Source organism: Astatotilapia calliptera, chromosome 1, assembly GCF_900246225.1.
Source record: "Astatotilapia calliptera chromosome 1, fAstCal1.2, whole genome shotgun sequence".
Lineage (NCBI taxonomy): Eukaryota > Metazoa > Chordata > Actinopteri > Cichliformes > Cichlidae > Astatotilapia > Astatotilapia calliptera.
In genome coordinates this window covers 8,990,892-9,011,716 of record NC_039302.1, presented here as the reverse complement: position 1 = coordinate 9,011,716, position 20,825 = coordinate 8,990,892, and the positions used below count along the sequence as shown (strand labels likewise).

At 41.1% G+C, this 20,825-nt stretch overlaps 1 protein-coding gene across 11 annotated transcripts in view; it reads left to right on the top strand.

Moving 5' to 3' along the window:
- Positions 1-15,405: 15,405 nt before the first annotated feature.
- neo1a (neogenin 1a) overlaps positions 15,406-20,825 on the top strand; it is a 154,116-nt gene continuing 148,696 nt past the window's right edge. For 5 of the 11 annotated variants that reach the window (XM_026162423.1, XM_026162407.1, XM_026162449.1 and 2 more), the window contains exon 1: positions 15,406-16,053. In XM_026162423.1, coding sequence (XP_026018208.1) covers positions 15,963-16,053 — 91 coding nt within the window. In that variant the 5' untranslated portion in view covers positions 15,406-15,962. The remainder of the gene's footprint in view (positions 16,054-20,825) is intronic. The other 6 variants (XM_026162433.1, XM_026162428.1, XM_026162415.1 and 3 more) reach the window with 2 other exon arrangements.

Genomic DNA, 20,825 nt, shown 5'->3' with positions numbered 1-20,825 from the left:
CCCTTTTATTGTCATCATCTTCAACCTGTATGTAACCAAAGAGATTAGGCTGTACGTAACACAAAGACACGCTTGCCCTGCCATCAAAGAGCCAGAAAAGACATTAAACATATTGTTGAACTGATGAATGCACACAGCAGAGGTTTCATTTGTGTGGTGGCAGGCATAGCAACTTGTTATCATAGTAAAGATGCATTAAAGATTCTGTTAAGGCTTTATGTTTTCGTTCCTTAATGTATTCATAATGTGAAACATGACAGCATTTATTCAGAGCTCTCGTCGGATGAGACACTGATTATGTTGGGGTTTGATTTTGCAAGCATAACTTGAGGGAGAAAAGGCTTTTTAAACTTGAATCTGGGCAAAGTCTGCAAATCTATTTAGGCATTTGTTCCATGCAGAGGCGGTTTTAGAGTCTCTTGAGGCCCCCTGGAAAGAATTCACAGGGGACACCTCCCAGACCATGTGTGCTTGATTCTGTCGCTGCTTGGCCAGCATGACTGGACGCATTCGCCTGCTCTGCTAGCTTAATTAATTAATTGTAAACATCAAAGTAAGGCTAAACTAGAAGCACTGCGTTACTTGGCATTATATTTAATCGTTCTTATCTGCTCCATTCACCACCAGTGATGAGTTTTTCTCCTCTTTCTTTCAGAATAAAAAAAGTCCTCATCATATTTGCAGAGTGCCTTTCAGGTTTGTTCACACACAAATCATGCACACAACTTGCAGCAGGAGTTAAGCTGAAGTGGGCATGGCAGGGCAGGCTTTGGGAGGCCAGATCTCTCCTATTGTCACTGCAAACGTTGCACATTAGAACTGCTATTGTTTTAAGTTTGTCACCACTCCAGAGGCCTCCCAACTGGCCCCAAGCAGTTGCCTACCTATCCTGGTAGCTAGCAACACCTGTGATTCTATGCATGCAATTTGTCCAGGTGACTATAGATATTAAGGTTAAGTCATTTCCTGTTTAGTTACATAAGGGCTTCCAAAAAAACCTGCCCAAAGATCTGCTGGGAAGCATTACCACAATGCCTGTTAAGTGCCAAAACTTCCTTGTGAAGGAATCGTTTGCCCTATAAAGCCCCATACAGGACCCTAATTCCCACGTTGCTTACAAATATGATCCCTGGTTAAAAATTATGGCCTGTAGAGAACAGGTCGGGGTACCATGGTAATACTATTACAAAATCAGACTACACAAAGTCTAAAAGTAATTTACCTCCGTTATGTAAATTGAACCTTTTTCTACTGTTCAGGCTACAGGTAAAGCAACTAGAGTACATGCAAATAACCAAGCCTTAGTTGCATGACTGATGAACAAAAGAACATTATTTCCTTAAGAGAACAAAGCAAGAACTATCCATCAGTGCTGAAAACAACCCCCGCTGCCCCTGTGCTCCGTGGGCTACATGCAGAGTAATTCTCTGGAGGATGTATTTCAGACATAATGAGAAAGAAACATCGGGGTAAACAAATCGACTGTTTTTTTGCAGGCAGGTCTAATTACAGGGCAGGAATAAATAACCATTGGAGAGGAGACAGGCACGCTAGTGTAATGCATTGTAATGGGCCATGGGGAATTAATGCGTCATTTTTCTGCCTGACATGTTGCTGTGGCATGTTCGGTTCACATTGAGGTGCTGTAATCATACAGATGCTTAACTGCAGCGGCATGCTTCTGTGAGATAGGCAGACAGTTTTGCAGTCACTTCTGCCATAATTTAATTTTTTAAATATTGCCAAAAGCATCTATATACCCTAAATGTGCCGTGAATACACTGCCAAGAGTCATTTCAGCCACGTGAAAGTAGATGCAAATTTCTGGATTTCTCAATAAGGATACAAAACAGGGGACTTCCTAAGTTTAAAATGTAACATTACTCTTAAAGAATACATGACTGAATGACAGGATAATCTTAACTTTGAAGAAAAATATGCCCTTGAACACCCTTAGGTGGGGATCACACAGAGATTCCTCGCCACAGTATCTACTTCAAAAATACCATGGCAGAATTAAATGGCTGGTTGCGCCTGGGGCTGTCTGGCCCAAGTGTCACATTGATAAGCTCTAGAACTGTTGAAAATATTTTCACTTTTATGCATTTTGGGGGGAGGGTAAAAAGCAGGGAAGCATGTCATAAGAGACGGGTACATCCCAGGCACGTCACATGATCGCTGTGTTTCCCTGTCCACTGTATTTTAGGAGTTTCTTTTGTTGGTGTAACCCCAAACTTCACACAGCCTCCTCTACTTCTGCTCTTCGCAGCTTCCAAAAGATGCCTTTCTGCATCTAGTTAAGGATTTGTAGTTGTTGCTTACTCTCAATTACTAAACTCGGCACCAGTATAATTACCCTGGCTTAAAATATAGAACACCATTATCATTTTGGACCTTTCTGTGATTATCACAAAAGAGAAGCTACATCCTGAATATAAACCTAAAATGAAAATGACAAAACAATTTATAACTGGACTTTTTATCAGTCTAGCATTCTAACAATGTGAATCCATCAGCTTGTCTGCTGATTTAGAGTCTGAGGGGCAAGGGCACAGACAATACAAAAGATGGATGCAACTACCGTGAATTCAAAGATTGTTTTGTGGGGTCCGGTTATAAAACCTCAGCATTAATATTTTTGTCATGGCCATCTCGATGGTTTGTGATGAAAAATAGGCGGAGTACTTTGTATAATGCTTCTTTCTGAACAACAGTATGACCAGGATTTACAAAATGAACCAAATTTTTATTCAATATGACCCAAAATGAGACATCCAGGTCACTATAGTCTTGAGAGTTTGAAAAAAAAAAGGCACCTGGACTTCTTCAGGTTTGTAAGGGCAAACCAAGTGGACAAAACTCCCCAAAACAAGGTAAGCAACACGGTAAGTTGTGCTGTGCAGCAAGGAGTGCTTGGACCTCTACATCTGAGAGCCACTCCACAAGTGCATGATACAACATAGGAGAACCACCTCAACAGGACAAGACTCAACTGTCCAAGAATTTAAAGGACATCATCCTTCCAAGGTTGCCAGTTTTCACATATTGAATTATTTGAGAGAGGAGTAAATGAGGCCATCCGTGTCCTCTGTGACCATCGTTGAACAGAAGGGGGCGGTTTATGGCATCAGCTGTCAGCCACCTACAACGTACTCTTGAGATCCTTTTCCAGGCATTTTAACCACCTCTCACACCTTACCTCAGGTGACCTTAATAGCTCACATGATGGTCGGGTGGGGCAAAGGTCTCACAGGGCTTTCAAACTGACTCCCACTGATGGTAATGACCCGCCCTTTTTTCACACCTGGGTTCATGTGATGACTCAGTTAATGAGTCAACGATCTGCAGAACAACCTCCAAAAGGGACAACTCCCACTGGAACCCTCAACAGCTTGTTTATTAGAAGTGAAGAAGCCTCTTAGATGAGCGGTGAATAATCATCACAAACCAAAAGAAGTTGAAAGCTTTTAAAGCTCTCAGGAGCACTTCAACACTGGCTTCACTTCTCAGACCATGAACTAAAAAGACACTAAATAGCTGTCAGAGAAAATCTGATGTTATTCTGCACTTTAATTGGACTTTTAACCAGAAGGGTTTTTACTAAAACCGGCTCAGAGTGTTCATTAAACCTACAGAAATCAGGATCCAGTACCAAACATAATTCGCCTTGCTTGCGATTCTGCATTATTCATATGCTGATGTCTATTATTAGAAATTTGTGTCACAATAATAATGCATAAACAAAGGACGGGTACAATGACAAACACTTAAAAGCGCATAAAAAACTCACATGACAAATGTGGCATCTAATTGTCATGTACAATTTTAGAAATGAAACACTGAAGAGCTTCTAATACACCAAATTCAGCAACAGCAGGGGATTACTCTCATTCCAACAAACTGCAGCACAGTTGGTGGCCGTTTGATTTCTTTTTTTTCTCTTTTTCATAAACCTATAATGTTGTTGGCAACAACTATGAGCTAAGCCCTAAAAGTGCCTTTACCTTTGTTGACGCTTTACTTGAAGTCGGATTGCGCTTTGATTCTCAGCAGGAACCAGAAACAGCTGAAACCTACAATTACCCCGTTTGCTTAATTCAGGATATCGTGCACTGAGCACATCTCATGGCCTTCCTTAGTGTATAAGGTTGCTCAGATTTCAGGGCGATGGTCCACAATCACGTGATTAGAATTCCATTCTTAGTTTACAGGATGTCGTCAGAAAAACTCAATACCAAGCAACAATTTCAGTTTCCACCTTTGCCTCCCCCACAGATGCAATTCATGCAACCAAAAATGATTCAAGATGCTACAAACTTCAAGGTGTGGTTTGGCAGCGACTGCTGCATCCCATCTCTTCCTCACTCTGGTCAGAGCATCCATGCTCCTCATGACAGATGAGGTGGGAAAAAAATCTCCAAACTGAATATTCCCCTCACTGTAATCGTTTCAGTCTGTTGTGCCAGAACAGATTGCAGTGTTTTGCTTCCCTGTTGGAAAGCTGTGTATTTCTCCTCCCTCCCTCTTTTATTTTACGTCTCCCTCTCCTCTTTTTTTCCCCATTATTGCAATATGGCACTCTCCATTTCATTGTCAGTCTGTGCCGTGCTGCGTTGCCGTAGACCTGTTACATTGGTGCCCGGCCCCCTGGTCCCCTCTGGTAAAGGTATGTGATAAAACATTACACTGCACCATAAGTTCCTGCTTAGCATGGCAACTGGGTGATAAGCGCAGCAAATATGCTTGTAAAACTGGCCACCTACTATCAAAATGAAACACTTACAGAAATCTTTGCCCTATTTGTAAGTCTAAATTGAATGCATTTTGCAAAACTGGGAAAGCGTGGTGCACACAAGATTGGGTGTTGCTTCTTGTTTTTGTTATTTGTTTTTATTCTGGAATGCATCCCTGAGCCCTGTTTTAGGACTCGTAGCCCCTGTTGATTGAGCGAGCCCCTTTAAGTGGCTGTGGCAATTCCAACAACAACAGCCGACCTCCTCTGGCAGGAAAAAGGCCCTTAACCACAAGAACTGGGGCTGGAGGGGTGGGTGGGAGTTGGACTGGGGGAAGGCAGCTTGCGGTCGTACATCTTGGGAAGGCTGCATGTGTTGCCCAGACAGCTCCTTAAGTGACTTCACCTCATCTCAGTGGTGCTCATTACTAGCAATAGAAAATCATCTGTTCAAGAAAGCAGTATATAACAAACCAACCCCCATCGGCAGAGAGGACAAGGTGCTGTCAACGCCGGCTAGCTGAATTGATTGGGTTCTGGACAGTGCTGTACATTTTCGAGGGTTGTGAATTCCATTTGTTGTTGTCACAATTACCGGCGCATATGTTGAAATTTCAAGTATCAGCTAGCAAGTTTCTTACCAGACCCCTAAATGCTTACTCATGAAACAGAAAAAATAAATAAATACATTCAAGAGCCTCCACAGTTGGCCTATTTAAGCATATTTCAATGGCTATAACTCAAAGCAGGGTACCATGGCAAAATCCTCACAGCATCGAGTATTCGTTTTGAAGTGTGTGTTTACTCTATTCAGTTTGTTAGCCTGCAGTCTCCAGGCAGGAGGCTCATGCTGGGATGCTAAGGAAGTATCTGCCTTCACAAGATGGGAGTCTAACAGAGAAGAAAGGGAAAATGGGCAGCTGACTCTCAAGACTGCATTATCTTCCACTGTCGAATTCATTTGAAATGCCACTTTTGACAAATTACAACCTTCCTTGCCACTAATATCCCCCTGTAAATGTCTTCCCACTTTCAAGTATTGTGCTTAAAATGTACATGCATGGCTTTTTGAGTGCAGTCCATATTTGTCAAATGGCCCAGGGACAGAATCACTCACGCCTGCCTGTGAAATAGGCACGAACACTGAATTGTGACTGCGAACGGCAGCAGGGCGTGCAGATTTAGGCATCAAAGAACTGTTAGGCTTAATGCCTTTGATTTGAATTTCTACTTGTTTCATTAGAATCCACTGACATTTCATGCACACCTATGAGCTATTGTCACAGACTAACCTTTAAAAAGAAGAGTTATGAGGTATTCCTGAAGAGACAAAGGCCCCAGAGAAAAAGGAAAAGTTACTTTTTTTTTCTTTGTATTCTGCTTTGTAGTTGTTATGTTAAAAAGAAATGAACAAAACGTACTAATGAATGAATTTTCTTTTTAGAAAAAGGGGGGAAAGAAGCTTTTCAAATCATCCTCTTCATATTCTGGAGGAAAACTCGATTCAGTGTCGGCACAACTCGACATAAAAAGTTTATTCGTGGCGTTTGATATGCCACTAGAAAAGCGTCTTTCCAGGTATGTTGGATGCTTCAAAGCCTCATCAACATTTTATCAGTTGTAGCTATGCAGCATGACAGCCTTATCCTTTTTCTGAACAATCCTGTACCTCTTATACTCCCAGAAGAGAGATGGGTGGTAGCAGTACTTCCAGCTCATGATTTGGCTGCTCTCCTCTCCTCTTTGTCTCTGTTCAGCCTCTGTCGACGGCATTTCTTATGCTGTTCCCTTGAAAATAAATTGAAGCCTTCACAGACCCATCTCCGCCTATGCGTGCACAAACTTAGAAGGTGAGTTCTAAGTTTGTGCTAGCACAGGCTCTTGTCCAAGTTGACTGATCCCCTTTACGGGTGCAATGATTTGGCATTTCTTTCCACAGGTGTAGAATGTAGTCTCTCTGGAGCTCATGTTGCTTTTTAAACACACATATATCACAGTGATAATTACCAGAGCTGTTTTAAGATCTCCCCACCTTCGCTGCACTGCGACTGAATTACTTAAGTGTTTACATACTTTCCTCTATTTTTCTCTCATACAGTGAGCACATGTCAAAAACGGCGCATTTTAACGCATTGCATTTGAATAAAAACTGAGGAAAACTGTTCAGATGATTAATTACAAACATGTCAGAGTGGTCAATAAGCCAAGAGAACAATCTGGATACTGAGTTTATGGTGTGCTATGGTTATGGGTGCAGCTGCACATACACAGATACAAGCCCAAGCTGTTCTCACACATTCGCAGCAGTCATGAACTTTCCTGGACACCATGTCTGATGCACTATAATCAATAAACAAGTTTTAACCTGGCAGCTCCCTACAAAGTTCATATGATGTCTGACTGAGCTGATGAGAATCGGGCAGGTAATGGTCCAGTGAATTTACAGAGAGGGAGAGAACTTCTTGTGTCCCTCTTTCTATCTGCTCTATCACCTGCTGTGTGCTACATGTGAGGAACAGCAGGTTCAGACAATGCGGCCTGGTTGTCCTGACATTTTCTGTGTCAGGAAAACTTTGTGTGTCAGTTCATCTGTGAAAATAGCTTTAGACACACAAAACAATTAGCCTGCAATTTTTTAAAAGACAGCAAAATACAAAGTTGGTTCTATGTTTTGTCCCTCTGTCCTTTGCCTTTTCCTCTTTTTCTGACCACCCATCATCTTGACCATCCTGCTGGAGAAGCAAGTTGTCGCCTGGGGTGTGGAGAGAATATGCTATTTAGTTATGTACATCTGGCCCAAAGTATCATCAGATTTTCATTTCAAAAAGCAGATAAAGCAAATAAGACAATTAGATTAGATTTTTGTTGTTTTTGTTTGTTTGTTTTTTTGAGAAAAATTATTAAACTTTACATCTGTGGGAGGTATTGTATATTATATATGTTAGTATAGTGGTGTATATGGTGTTGGTGCCTTTGTGCAGTAATGAGTGCAAGTAAACACTGGTGGAAACTGTTCATCAGACCTGCACACTATCTTAGAGAAATTCTGCAGGCCTGACTCTCACCAACAACCATAGGATATTATTGGTGAGAGTCCTCACATGACCTGCTCACTCCATACCCTCCCACAAGATTTCTGTTGGATCAAGGTGTCTTCAAGAAGACAAAAGAACAAGCATTGCAGTGTATTGCTAGTCATCTATGAGTGGCTCTTCCTTGTTGAGGAGCAAGATAAATCCTGTTTTTCCTTGCTTTTCCAACTTTTCTACTGGAATTTGCTGAACTAAAGAGCTCTGTCATCCGAGGGGAAATGGAAAGCAACATAAGAGCTGTTGTCTTACAGTATGACTCACTTTTGTGTATTAAGTTGCCTGACACGTGTCTTCACATATTCACCAAAGATTAAAAAAAAAACATTTTCACCCAGGCCCAAACCATGACACTACCACCACCATGTTTCATGAAAGTGATGCGTTCTTTTCTTGGAAAATAATGCTTCTCATTTAAACTCATCCAAAAACACTGTTCAAACAGCCTTTTGACGTGTCCACATGATCTTTAGCAAACTGCAGATGAGCAGCTGTGTACCTTTTGGAGAACGATGCATTTTGTGTTGTGCAGCACTCTCCTCATGGTCGATTCAAGAACATTAATATTGGCTGATGTGAGAGAAGCCTTTAATTGTTTTGAAGTCCCCCAGGGTTTCTTTGTGAGCTCCTAGAGGATTACATGCCTCGCTCGTGGCGTGATCTGTGTTGTTTGGACACTCCTGGGGAGTCCAAGAGTGGCGTTGAATTTTCTCCATTTTTACACAGTCTGTCTGTCAGTGGATTGATAGAGCCCATACTGTTTTTATCTAATTTTATTTTTTCCAGTCTGATGAGCATCAACAACTTCATGGATGTCCATTCACATGTGACTGTCATCCCACTGATTAAAACCATCTGACTGTAAATGAATTTGGGTTTTTCTCTCTCGTTCCTGTTATCACTCGTTATGTCCCAGTGCTCAACCTCTGATGGATTACACAAAATTAGGATGTACATTACAATTCAATTTTTAAACAGTGGTCACCACTGTGGTTTTTTTTAATGTTATTATTACCTGAATTAGCTGAACTAATAGAATTTCTGACTGGCATAGATCCTAGATTATCTGGTCACTGTGAGCGCAGCCATGATTGCCTGCCTGCTCTGTATTCGTCCTCTTTATAACTGCTGACGTCAATCAAGCTACCGCTTTCAGCGATATTTCAGCTGCACACTGAGAGGTAATTAGAACAATGATTACCAGCATCCAGCAAAAGAGTGAAGACAGAGAAAGAAAGTGCTGACATGTGTGGGGTGAGCTGTGCCAGGCTCTGAAAATGTGCCCAGGCAAGCACATGTATGATGAGGCTTTCTGAGTGCACACCGGCTGCCTCTTGCGCTGTGCAGTAGCAGGTGGGTATAGTCTACATGAGGCCTTCTGCCATCTGTAGCCCCAGGTTTGGGCCAGGTACACAGCAGATATTTGCATCTGTGGGCAACTAGCTTGCACACATATATATACAAATATAGCCCTGTGCATGTAAATCAAATGTGAACGATTGGGAGAAATATCAATGAAATGCCATCTATTTGGGGGGGGGGGTAAATTTGAATTTTACACACCCACTTACACAGCAGTGCTCAGACACACATTAAGCGACCACAGCTTCAACCACTAAGTTGACTGCAAGTGTCCTATTTAATTAATAGTCAACTAAACTTGAAGCTTACACTGCAACTGCTCTTTTGCAGTCAGCGGTCAGCGGATGAGGTGACACATCATTAAGAGTGTAAATAATCCTCAGGGTGCCCCAGATGCCATGCTAAAGACTTTTGGATCTGGATCATGTTGAAGACATCTGGCTGGCTCTCCGATGAGATGAGCCTCGTGCCCCTTAATCTGCTTCTAAATAAGATTAGGATCATGCTGGGATCAAATCCTAGCATTGATAATCCACACGAATCATTTGAACAGATAGCTGATTAGGGTATTATTTTAGGAGTGGTAATTTAACCAGGGAGATTTTTTTAAGATTAGATAAAATGGCATTAAAAAAACGTCACTCGATCTAGAAAAAAATCATTGATTGAGTGTGTGTGTTCCAATACAAGTTGTATGGATCACTTCTTCACTTAATGACGCCCGAATATGTGTCACTGTGCATATGGCTGCTACTTTAAATGACTTCCAAACATTTAGAAGGGTTTAAAATATTACACTTAACAGCTGCTTCAAGTGCAAGTTAATCCACCATCCCCTCCGTGCAGTAATCTAATGGCCATTTCCCCGAATGCATGGTTGCCATTATTTGATTTATGAAGAGAATATCCCTTTAATGTTGGAGATATGAGATTTGGTATGGCCTTGTTCTTAAATCTAGAAAAATTATGTTCCCAGAATAAGGAGCAACAAGCTGTCTGTGTGTGTGTGTAGGGGGGGGGGGGGCATTTTATAATTGGTCTGTGGATGTGAACTGAATTTAACAGCTGTGTCTGCTGCTGAATATACTGCTTCATTATAAAGAACACAGCACACTGTAAAAAAGCTCTGGAGGGGTTTCTCGCAGTACAAATAAATTTTGGGATACCTAAAATTCCTGCAGAGGAAAAACATGTTTTAAAGGTGCCATGATCTGAATATCACATATGTATGCAGCTTATGCTGAACAGTAAGTGAAATCTGTGCCGTCCTGTAAACTTCCTAACAACAAAAAGATCCCCTGATACAAAAATGCAATTATTCTTATTCTGTATGAAACAGCTGTTTTTTATGTGTTTGCTTTGTTTCAGTGCAGGGACAAACGGGACCCGTAAAGCTACGTTAATATGCAGCCGTGATGAGACCTTATGTAAATCTCGTCTTAAATTGATCTCAGCGTGCCGTACTTGCTTTTCAGTTCACATGTATGTTTTGTGGAGGGGCTGCTGCTCATGGAGATGCAGGCACATCAAACCAAAACAGGGCTGTAAAACTCTGGGGCTGCGCTATTTAAGCACAAGGCCACCAGACACTGAGGGTTTGTTAATTATTTACTTTTTGGTCAGTCAAAAATCAATCAGTCGACTCAATTTAAACAGGGTCCACAACATTTGTTTGATAAATTATAATGTTAAGTCTGAGTGATGTAAAGGCAAATTTGCATTGCAATGTTGCTGATAAGATTTCATTGCCTCTCTGAGCTAGTTTGATGATCTTTTTAAGTATACCAACAAACTAAAGCTCTTTGACATCATTATGAACTTAATTCTTATCTGTTACACCCCAAAAACAGGGGCATTGCTAGCATTTTAGTTAGTTTAGTTTAGTTTTCTGTGGAGTGTGTCTAAGAGGACCAAGTGAAAATCAGTGAGTCCACAGTAAGTCATAATATTGGATCAGAAATAAAGGTTGGAAAACACTTGGGACAAATATTTCAGGCTCATGTGCAAACCTGCCTTCATATAGATGGTATTACCTAAAAGGTGGGACTGCACAAGATCTCCTTTCTGCATTAAAAACTGTTTAGAAAAGCAAAACTCATAATCCTAGTTAAGTAACAGTATGAAAAGTTTAGCAACATATATACTCAGTATTCAGTAGTAAAAATGGCTTTTTCATCATGAGTGCAAAAGTACACTACTGTGCAAAAGTCTTGAGCCAACACTGGTTGTTTTCAAGGAGTCAGACTTTCTTGTAATGTTAAGGCCTTGAACCACTTTGAGGCTTTTGTTGAACATTGGCTGTCTTTTTTTTTTTTTAAATTTACTTTCAGTCCAGTCAATGTACCTGACCATATTTTTTTAATTTCACAAAATTAGGTTTTTATTTGTTTTCTCACTTTCTTACAAAAACATATAATTTGTTCCAATTCCTTTAGCTTAAGTTACAAAAATGAAAAGAATAACACAGTTTGACGGGCATAAATAGTATTTTTGGACCAACAAGGTGATTCACTAAGAGCTAAAAACTTGCTGTAGATTACACTACCATGACATACTGTGAGCCCTCAAAAAAAAGTTGGACAAATGGAGGGCAAAGGAAGAAATGACAACTTAAAAAAAAACTAATTAAGACAAACAGTATCTAAAAGTCATGTCCTTAAAAAATAGAAAAAATCCAGTAAAGACCTGACACAGAACCTGAGAGATGCTTATGGTCCTTCAGCTGACCTGTCAATTTATCAGATATGTTCTCAGTATAAGTGTGGCTATTAATAAGGAAGAAAAACAAGGAGATGATGGAAATATGAACACAAAAAAATCCCATCAGTTTTTGCTCTGGCATGTAGTACCGTCCACAAAGTGTCATCTTCTAATCATCTTAATTTTTCAGTGAGCAAATGATCCCAAACACACTGCCAATACAGCAAAAGCATGCATGGGTAGAAAAACACACAATGTAACACTATCAGTCATGGATTGGCCTCCCCAGACCCCAGATCATTAAAGCAGTTTGGGATCATCTTGACAGAAAACAGAACAAAAGGCAGAAACATCGAAAGAAGAGCTTTGAATGTCCTTCAAGAAGCCTGGAGAAATATTCCTGAAGACTATTTAAAGAAATGACATGAAAGCTGAGTAAGAGATTTGAGACTGTATTGGACAATAAAGGTGGTCATACCAAATATTGACTTTCAAGCTTGCTGGAATTGTAAGAGCTTTGTTTTTGACTTATATACCATATCTCCAGTTATGTTTCTACACATTTCAACTAATAAACTATTTCGAATTTTCCTAGCAAATATTTAAAAAATGAAGGAAGACTAAAGAATTCTGCACAGCACTGTCCATCCATCCATCCACTTTCTTCTACTTATCTGGGGCCAGGTAACAATGGCACCAGCCTAAGAAGAGAAACCCAGACCTCTTTCTCCTCAACCAGTTCGTCCACATCTGGGGGAACACCAAGGCATTTCAAAGGCACAATACTATGCATTATATTATTAGGTTATAATTAACAATTCATTAATGGGTATTGTGTAAATAACACAACATGTAATAATATAGCATAATATATTTCTATAGCTTTAAAAATCAGCAAAATAATAATGAATCTCTTCAGTTTCCTCAGCCTATGTAGAGAGAGGGCTGTATGTTCTTGATTTCATGTGTTCAGATTTGTGTGATGTGGGTGAAAGGAATTGAGCTACACCAGATGTGAAGTCCTTGAAGGCAGCTAAATAGATATAAAACTCCAGTGGGATATTTGGTTTAAATACATCCAATTATTTATTTAGCTTGTACGAGAATGAAAGGGGATGAAACAATGAAAGAGAATGAAAGAATGAAAAACAATGGTATAAAGAAAATGACATTAGCCCAAAAGGTGAGCCCTGGGGCGCACCATGCCAGAAAGAAGGTGTCATTAATTGAAAGTGAAAACGTTATATATGACAGTTAAAATGAGATGTTCAGGGAAACGACACCAAACAAAAAGAAGCTCTCGCGCTCTCGTGCCCAGAGGGAGAAATGCTCATGATTAATATGTCATGGATTACTCATACCAGTGGGGGGAGCTGTTCCATGTGTCTGAGTGAAAGACTGTCTGGATGATACAGCAGTGTTGGGATGCCATCGGTTTCCAAAGAGGGCACCCTTCCTTTTTTGTTCCTCCCTAAAGCATAGTCACAAGCTGAAGGAGAATACAGCACTTGTTTTTGATTTCATAATTCTGCTCCATTTACTGCAAACAAGCAGTCACTTTTTATGCAGAGAAGAGCCTTCCTCAAAAAGGAAAGCGGTGTAAATGTCAGACTTTTCACCTTGATATAATACTCTTTTAATTCCCCATCTTTTTTTTAAAGCAAGGACGTGCACTTTCCCCGCTTCCTTGTCCTCTAACGATGCATACAGTCACAGAGTTTATTTTAAGCAACTTGATTTAGGGCTTTAATCCTATCTTCTGATTCCCGGCCACAAAGTGACATCATCTGTCCGTATCAGGTTACAGATGTTGGGCTCTGAGAGTGCTTGGATTTTAGCAGACATTATTCCAAACAGGAAAAAATGTTACAGAGACAGCTTCAATAGGCATGGATATAACACTGCTACTTGCTCTCTGCAACCTGAAAGTACAGGATTAAGAAAGAGGTAAAAATATCAAAATATCACCTATGATTTGGAAAATGTATGGCTAACAAATCCACAACTGATGTGAATTATAATTAGGGTGTTCTTCTTCTCACTGTCGCCAAAGTGCTTGCTCATGGGAGGTCATATGACTGTTTTGATTTGATTGTAGGGTCTACCTTACAATATTAAGCGGACTGCTGTTGTGATTTGACGCTTTATAAATAATTGAATTGATTGAATAGATTAATCTACCCCCCCCCCCCCCCCCCCACACACACACACACACACATGAAAACTCTATAAAACTCTCTCTCTCCCTTTAGTCATATATATGTATATGCCTAAAGCTGTTTAATGGGCTAAAATGTCATTTTAACCTGTAAAGTTTAGTGAGTTGAGGATTGTTTAATTATTCTCTTTGCTTGTCACATACTACTACTCAATATACACTCATTACCAGTTTGATTAACTTTAGTGAGTGTATATATCTGCAGCTTCCGGTGGCCATCCTTATTGTATGGAAATTAGCCTAGCCACCTCTGCTAAACAACAACAACAACAACAAAAAACTGTTATTCTGAAGTCTTCCATATCTGTCCTTGCAGTTTTGTTGAACAGTATATTGAGGATTTGAAAATGAGGCGTAAGTATGGCCAAACTATTTAAAATGCTTTTCGGTTTGCCTTTTTATTTATATTTCATGAAGTTATTGGCTTTTCAAGTTTTTTCCAAGATGGCGCCTGTCTAATGGGAGTCTGTTGCTAATTAGCCACCAGTGCAAACCTCATAGATAAAAATAGGATGTTGTGAGGGGCACAGATTAATGAGCTGCGAGTCTCATGTATTATATCTTTATGTGATAGTGGGTCGTGATATTTAACAGCTTGTGTGTGGTGCTAATTAGTGAGACAGAGTAACACAACTGAATATTGATGTGAAGTATATCACTAAAATCTTAAGGAGATGAAGACTTCATTGATGATGTGAATTTGCTCAATATTTTGGCAGATATTAGAGGAGGGTGGATCGATCCAGATATCGGTAGTACTAGTGCGGACTGATACTTTGCTTCTATTCTGGAAGTTCAGTATGTATCCCACTGAATTTCGTGAAATGCCTACATTTGAAAAATATATACTTCCAACATTAAAAACATCATGATCCTCTGTGTTGACTGTCAGGTCTATTTTATTTATTGCCTATAAAACATTTAAACAACAGAAGTTGTGCTTTTAGGAACAGAAACCTTAACACTCCTGGTCTCCAAAAGTTTTAAAATGCATGAAAAACGGAAAGGTGTGTTAACTAGTCAGTGTGGAAAGTAAAAACACAGTGATTTAATGGTATTTAAAATGTGTTCAGCATTAATTATATTTGCAAATCGATGATGATTTGTGTCATAAATCATGGCACACTGCTCTCCTTCTAACTTTATAAATTAAAAGTATCAGTAAGGGTCAATACTGGCGCTGCGTTTACTTGGTATGGCACACCACTAGCGGAAATGAGGTGCTGTCGCTGCTTTGCACTCCCACTCCATATTTTAGCTTTCGCCTGAGCGCAAAGAAGCGGCCCATGATCCAAACCTCTGTGAGACTCCACGCCCTGTTTTCCGGGGAGCCCGTGGAGATCCAGCCCTACAACACGCTGCTCCTCTTACGTCCCGTCCGCGATCAGTGAGCTGGCCGCGGCAGAGATTTCTCCTTCGGCTTGGATCTTATCTTTTACTCCAACGGAGCTCTTTCTAGTCTTTTGCGCGCTCGGCAAATGTCGGGAGCGGTATAGTGGACGCGTCTGTGCCGAGTCGTGCGCAAATCTTTCTGAGACTGCGCCTCCGTGGCAATGGATTGATTTCAGTGGTTTTTTCCCTTCCCCAACCTCTGCCTCGATCAAGTTGAGAAAACAGTGTGTAACCTGCGGCTCTCTCCTTCCAGCTACATGTTTCATCCGGCCAGTTTTAAAAGTAGCCTACCTGGCTCCGGATGTTCCTGCACATTTTAGGACGTTGAACTTTTTTTTCCTTCTTCTCTTTGTGCATTCACAGGAGGTGGACGGGGATTTTAAGGATTTATATATATTTATTTATTTAAAAAACAAAAACAGCTTCTCCGGGGTTCTTAAAGCCTGCAAAGATTTATTCGTGAAAAGTGATGGCCGAGCGGGGAGCTCTGTCGCTCCTCTCTCTCCTCTGTCTCACCTTTCTCTACACGGAGACCACCGCTGCAAAGCATGTTGACAAAGGTAAATGCCCGCAACCCACTAATAGTTGTGCTGTGTGTCTGCTTCTTCGTGCCTCGGTTGGAGGAACTTGCCTGGGTTGTCTTAGAGGAGTTGGAATGGAAAAACGCACGGAATGTCTCGGGAAGGGGGGAAATCAGACAGGGGGTTAGGTAGCTAATTCTGCGGCGTTCGGGTCAGACACACTTCCATATTTAGATAACTTTAAAAGTCGGCTACTTTCCACTACAGGCACACTGTTTAATCCGAGACCAGCCCCTCTTCCGAGCAGCAAAAGCAACACGCTTTCACACTCCGTCCTTTTGTCTGCGTGGAGGCTGTTGAGGCAGAACTGCTGATAGGTTTCTCCGGTTGTCTTTCAAGCCATTGCCAGACATGCGGTGTAGTTGTGTTCATGAGCGTGTCTCTGAATTATGTGCAATAAACCTGCAAAGGCCAAGCAACAGATTCTGCTTGGTGTGTTGGAGTCTATCCATCAATCTGTGTGAGACAAGGTGTGTGTGTGTGGTCATGGAATTTCCGGGGGGGGGGGGCGCACACTTACACTATGCAAAGGGTCATTAGTGTTCACTGTCAGGTAATAAGCTGGCATCATCAGTCCAGCAGACATCTCATTACTGGGCGTCAATACATGTTTTGCTGATGGATAAACAGACCCGATTCATTTGCTTCTGTTAATTGTTTTGAAGTGCGGCCACTGCACTGCAGTGTGTGCATGTCGGTAATATATGTTCTTTCAACTAGTAGTATTGTCTCACACACACAATTTCACCGATACTGGGCGTGATTTCTTGTTCTTAGAATAATGAGAGTGAGTGTGTGTGTAAGGGGGTGGGGGGTTCAGAAAAACCCAGCACACAGTCTGTTATTGGCACTTGGAGCCAGCGGTGCCTGAGATAAATTGGAGAGTCACGAGGAAAAATGTTTTTCCAGCAGTCATTGGAGTGCACAGCTCCAGCCCTTATCGCATACCCCATCGTGACAAAGTCATATCTTTATCATTTAAGCTGGCAGACCTTATCAAACACAGCAGCATGAGGTCTGGACCAAAAGAAAATGTGGCAGTAACTGACTCTTGTGCAACATGGCCCAATTTTCTCCGTTAATTCTCAGGATATGCAAATAAAAATACTTTTGTGTGTCAAAACAGAAGGTCCGTGCACCTTGTTTTTTTCTTTTTTTTGAAAGCACGCTGTGTGGTTTGTCACTTAAAAAGAATGAATGTGCAAAGAAAGAGAGAAGAGACGGGCCTCTGCTAGCTGTTGGGCTCTCTTGCGTGTGGAGCCTGATGAAAGACCCTTTCCTGCATGAAAAGAGCTCTGCAGTAGTGGAAGGGGAGATAGAGAGGGGAAAAAAGCCCCTCCTTGGCTTTGCTGGAGATCAGTACAAAAGAGAAATGGGGGTAGGGTGAAACAGGCCGACTGTCTGGAAAGTAATAAAACCAGGAGATTAAGGGGTCCAGGGAGTTCCTTTGGGAGCTTTGATTGATTCCAGAGAATTGGACTGGGACCCACACGCAGGGAGAGTTTCAAATTACTAATTGTGGGGTCCCCTTCTCCGAAAATATCTGTTTATCCAAAACACATTTCTTTGAGGTCCTGAATGTGGCCACAACTTTTATCTTTATCAAGGATGGCGGAGTTGTGGTCTTAACTTTAAAAAAAAAAGAGTTTTGAGTCTGTCTCGTTGGGTTTCGGGACTCGCTGTGTAACGTTGGAAAAACCTGTAAAGGTTCAGACAAACTGCTGCTATTGTTAGCCCTTTCTCCTCTGAAGCTCTTATGATGGAACTTTGAAAATGTCTCAAGAAGTTTTAAGGGATTTTTTTGGTAAACAAGTCCCAGTTAGAGGAGATCCATTTAGGCTCTTCTTTATCTCGGGGTTATCTCTGTAATCCTGCTGGGAGGGAGCTGAGTGCTGATTGTCTCCCACAGGACAATGCAAATAACTTGCTGAAATGTGTAAACATTTGGCAACCCTCTGCGCTCGCATTGCTCTCTCCAGGGTTTTATCCTCACATACCATCTTACATGCAACGCTGCTCAAGCCTTCTAAACAACCTTTCTTTTCTTTTGCGCGTTTAAGTTCTTCTCTCTGGACTCTGCTGCTAAGAACATAATTTACCACCTTTGTTTTGTTGTTTGGGAACGCCCTGGTGGTCCTAAATGACATTTTAGGGAGTGGGGGGGAGAGAAGGAAGGCTTAAAGGTGGATCATCATCCATGAATTTTCAAGAATAATTCAAGCATGACCCTCCGTCTGCTCTTTAATCTGTTCACAAAATGTGCAAAAATGTCCTCTTTTATCCATTTACACAAACTTCACCTCAAAAATGGACTGAGTCTTTTCCACAGGTCCACATGCTATTGTGATGATTTGAGAGGGGCCATGATGCCGAGTCATCTGCTGTCTCTGCTGCATAGAGTGTGCTGTTTACTGATCATTTATTTATGGGCTCCAATAGCTCATACTAAGTCCTAATGACCTCCATCCGCAGAGATACGGATAATTGCACATTTGGCCAAGTATTTGATTCATCTGCTTCACTAATGAAACCACCCCATTAGGCTATGCTACTGATCTGCAATTGCCACTGATGTGAGGGCTCAGTTTGTTGCTGCTCTTATGGCATAGTTGAAAACAACAGGCAGGTTGTGCCTTATTCCTTTTGTTCAAGGTTTGCAGGGGCAATAAAACAAAAAGCTGTTAATGAAATGATTTTTGCTAAGAACGGCGACAGCAGTTTATCACATGTAATTGGCAGCGTGAACGGGTGGATCAATATTCTCTGAATGCATGGCTTAACAGCTGCTGTTGCTTCTTTTAGGTAGTTGGGCTAAGTGTAATCACCCCCTTTCAGCTGTCCGGAGGCCGATTTATGATCCAGTGTTGGTATTTGTTTGCGTTTCTTTGCTCCTTTGCAGAGAGAAGCATTACGTGAAAAGTTTTGGAAGGGTTAGGGAGGCAGAATTTCACGCAGCCCTCTGAGCTAACAGTGCCCGCTCATAAGCGATGGGTGTGTTTAAATCAAATGCCGATTGGTTGAATGGGTTGAAGCTGGAGAGGACAATCTAAATTTTAAACACCCAACCCGGCTACCACAGAAGTCCTCATTTCTCTCTCTAGAGAGAAACTACAAGGATCAGTCAAAGCTGAAATACCAACAGAAGTAGTCGTCGTTTCTAGCAAACCGTATAAATGATGGGTGTAGTCACTGTAATGTCACCATAGCTAGTGAAGTACCATCATAACACAGCTATAACAGGATTTTCTCCGTTGAAAATGTGGTGTTTCGTGAAACAAAAGAGCCCTCATTGACTAACGCCTTATAAATCACAAATATTACTTAAATATTACAAATATTATAAAATTATTATTTACAAGACAAACTTGATGCCCTTTTCATGAACCTGTGTACTGAGGTCACAAAGCAAGTGGATGTTTTCCAAATAAACTTCTGTACGAACACAAGCTGTCGCCCCCTGCTGGCCTTCGAAATTAATGCAGGTCAAATATACACACTTTACTTTTCAGGTCACGAACCTGCGACAATCTTTTATACTGTCTATACTCTATAGTTGTTCCACGGGCAGGCATACACATGCTCAAGCCTTCTGTGGCTAACCAATAGTTATTGTCTTTTATATCATCACATACGGTTCCCAAGTTTGTTAATTAGCTCATAAATTGCTCATATTTAAACACTGCCTACAGCGTAGACCGAAGTTACAAGATTGAGAATCAGAAGAATGTAGAATAAGTAGAGCATCCTTATCACATTTGATCCAGTTTCTTGCCATATAAAACTCGGTGTCAGTTGTGAGTTTGAAAGATTTCTCCATCAGACTAAGACTCTATTAAATTTGAAAATTTCCCCCTCCTTGTTAATTGTTCATAAGAGCTGTTGCTCTGGCATTGTTGGTCTCCGTTTGGGGCATAGACTAGACTGACTTGCTGGTTGCTGTGTTGCTGAAGCAGAGCTGCTTTGAGCGAAGCGAATCCAAACTTGCATCATGGTCTAAAACCCCGAGCAGATCATAGGCAAGCATATAGCTGTAGCTGCCCCCCTGCTAAGATGAAATGCTGCTTGTGTTGATGTGTTGCAGAGAAACACTAGTTTCTCCTACTCCTAGACATTCAGTGGCCTGTATCAGGGTTCTGAGTTTTCCTCTATACTACGTTACATGTAGTGTATGTAGTTTCTTGTTTTTTGAGTTTAGTAGGCAGATAAAAATGAGGTTTTACCTTGAGGAGTGCAGAAATAAACATTAGCATTTTGGGGGGGAAGTGATGTGTAGCAATGTTGAAGGTATTAAAAGCCAATTTTTCTATCAATATGAGGCATAGCAGCTGTCGTTCAAGTTAACTTTATTCGTCATGCTGTTTGAATGTTAAAGAGACCCATGTTCATAGAAGCTGGTTGGATGATGATGTTAATGCTGTCACTGTACTCTAGAGTCGTTTCATATATAAAGGGCTTAAAATGAAGATTTTCCTTTTCTTTATAAAGTCTCTGGTGCTGTCTTCAACCATCATGTTTCTCAGTTCTTTGAAAGCCAGTCTATTGTGTATTACGATTGGTCAGTTCACAGAAAGGCGCTCACATCAAGTGCGTCCTTCTTAGAGCTGAACTTCTCGGCTCAAGAGATGCTCCTGCTGTGCCTAAAAATATGTCAGACGGTGCACCTTTCCACTTCGACTACCGTCTGCCGTCTTTGTGTCTGCTCACCCTTTCATGTCAAAACAAAGAAAGCTGGGGGAAAAAAATGCTTGGAC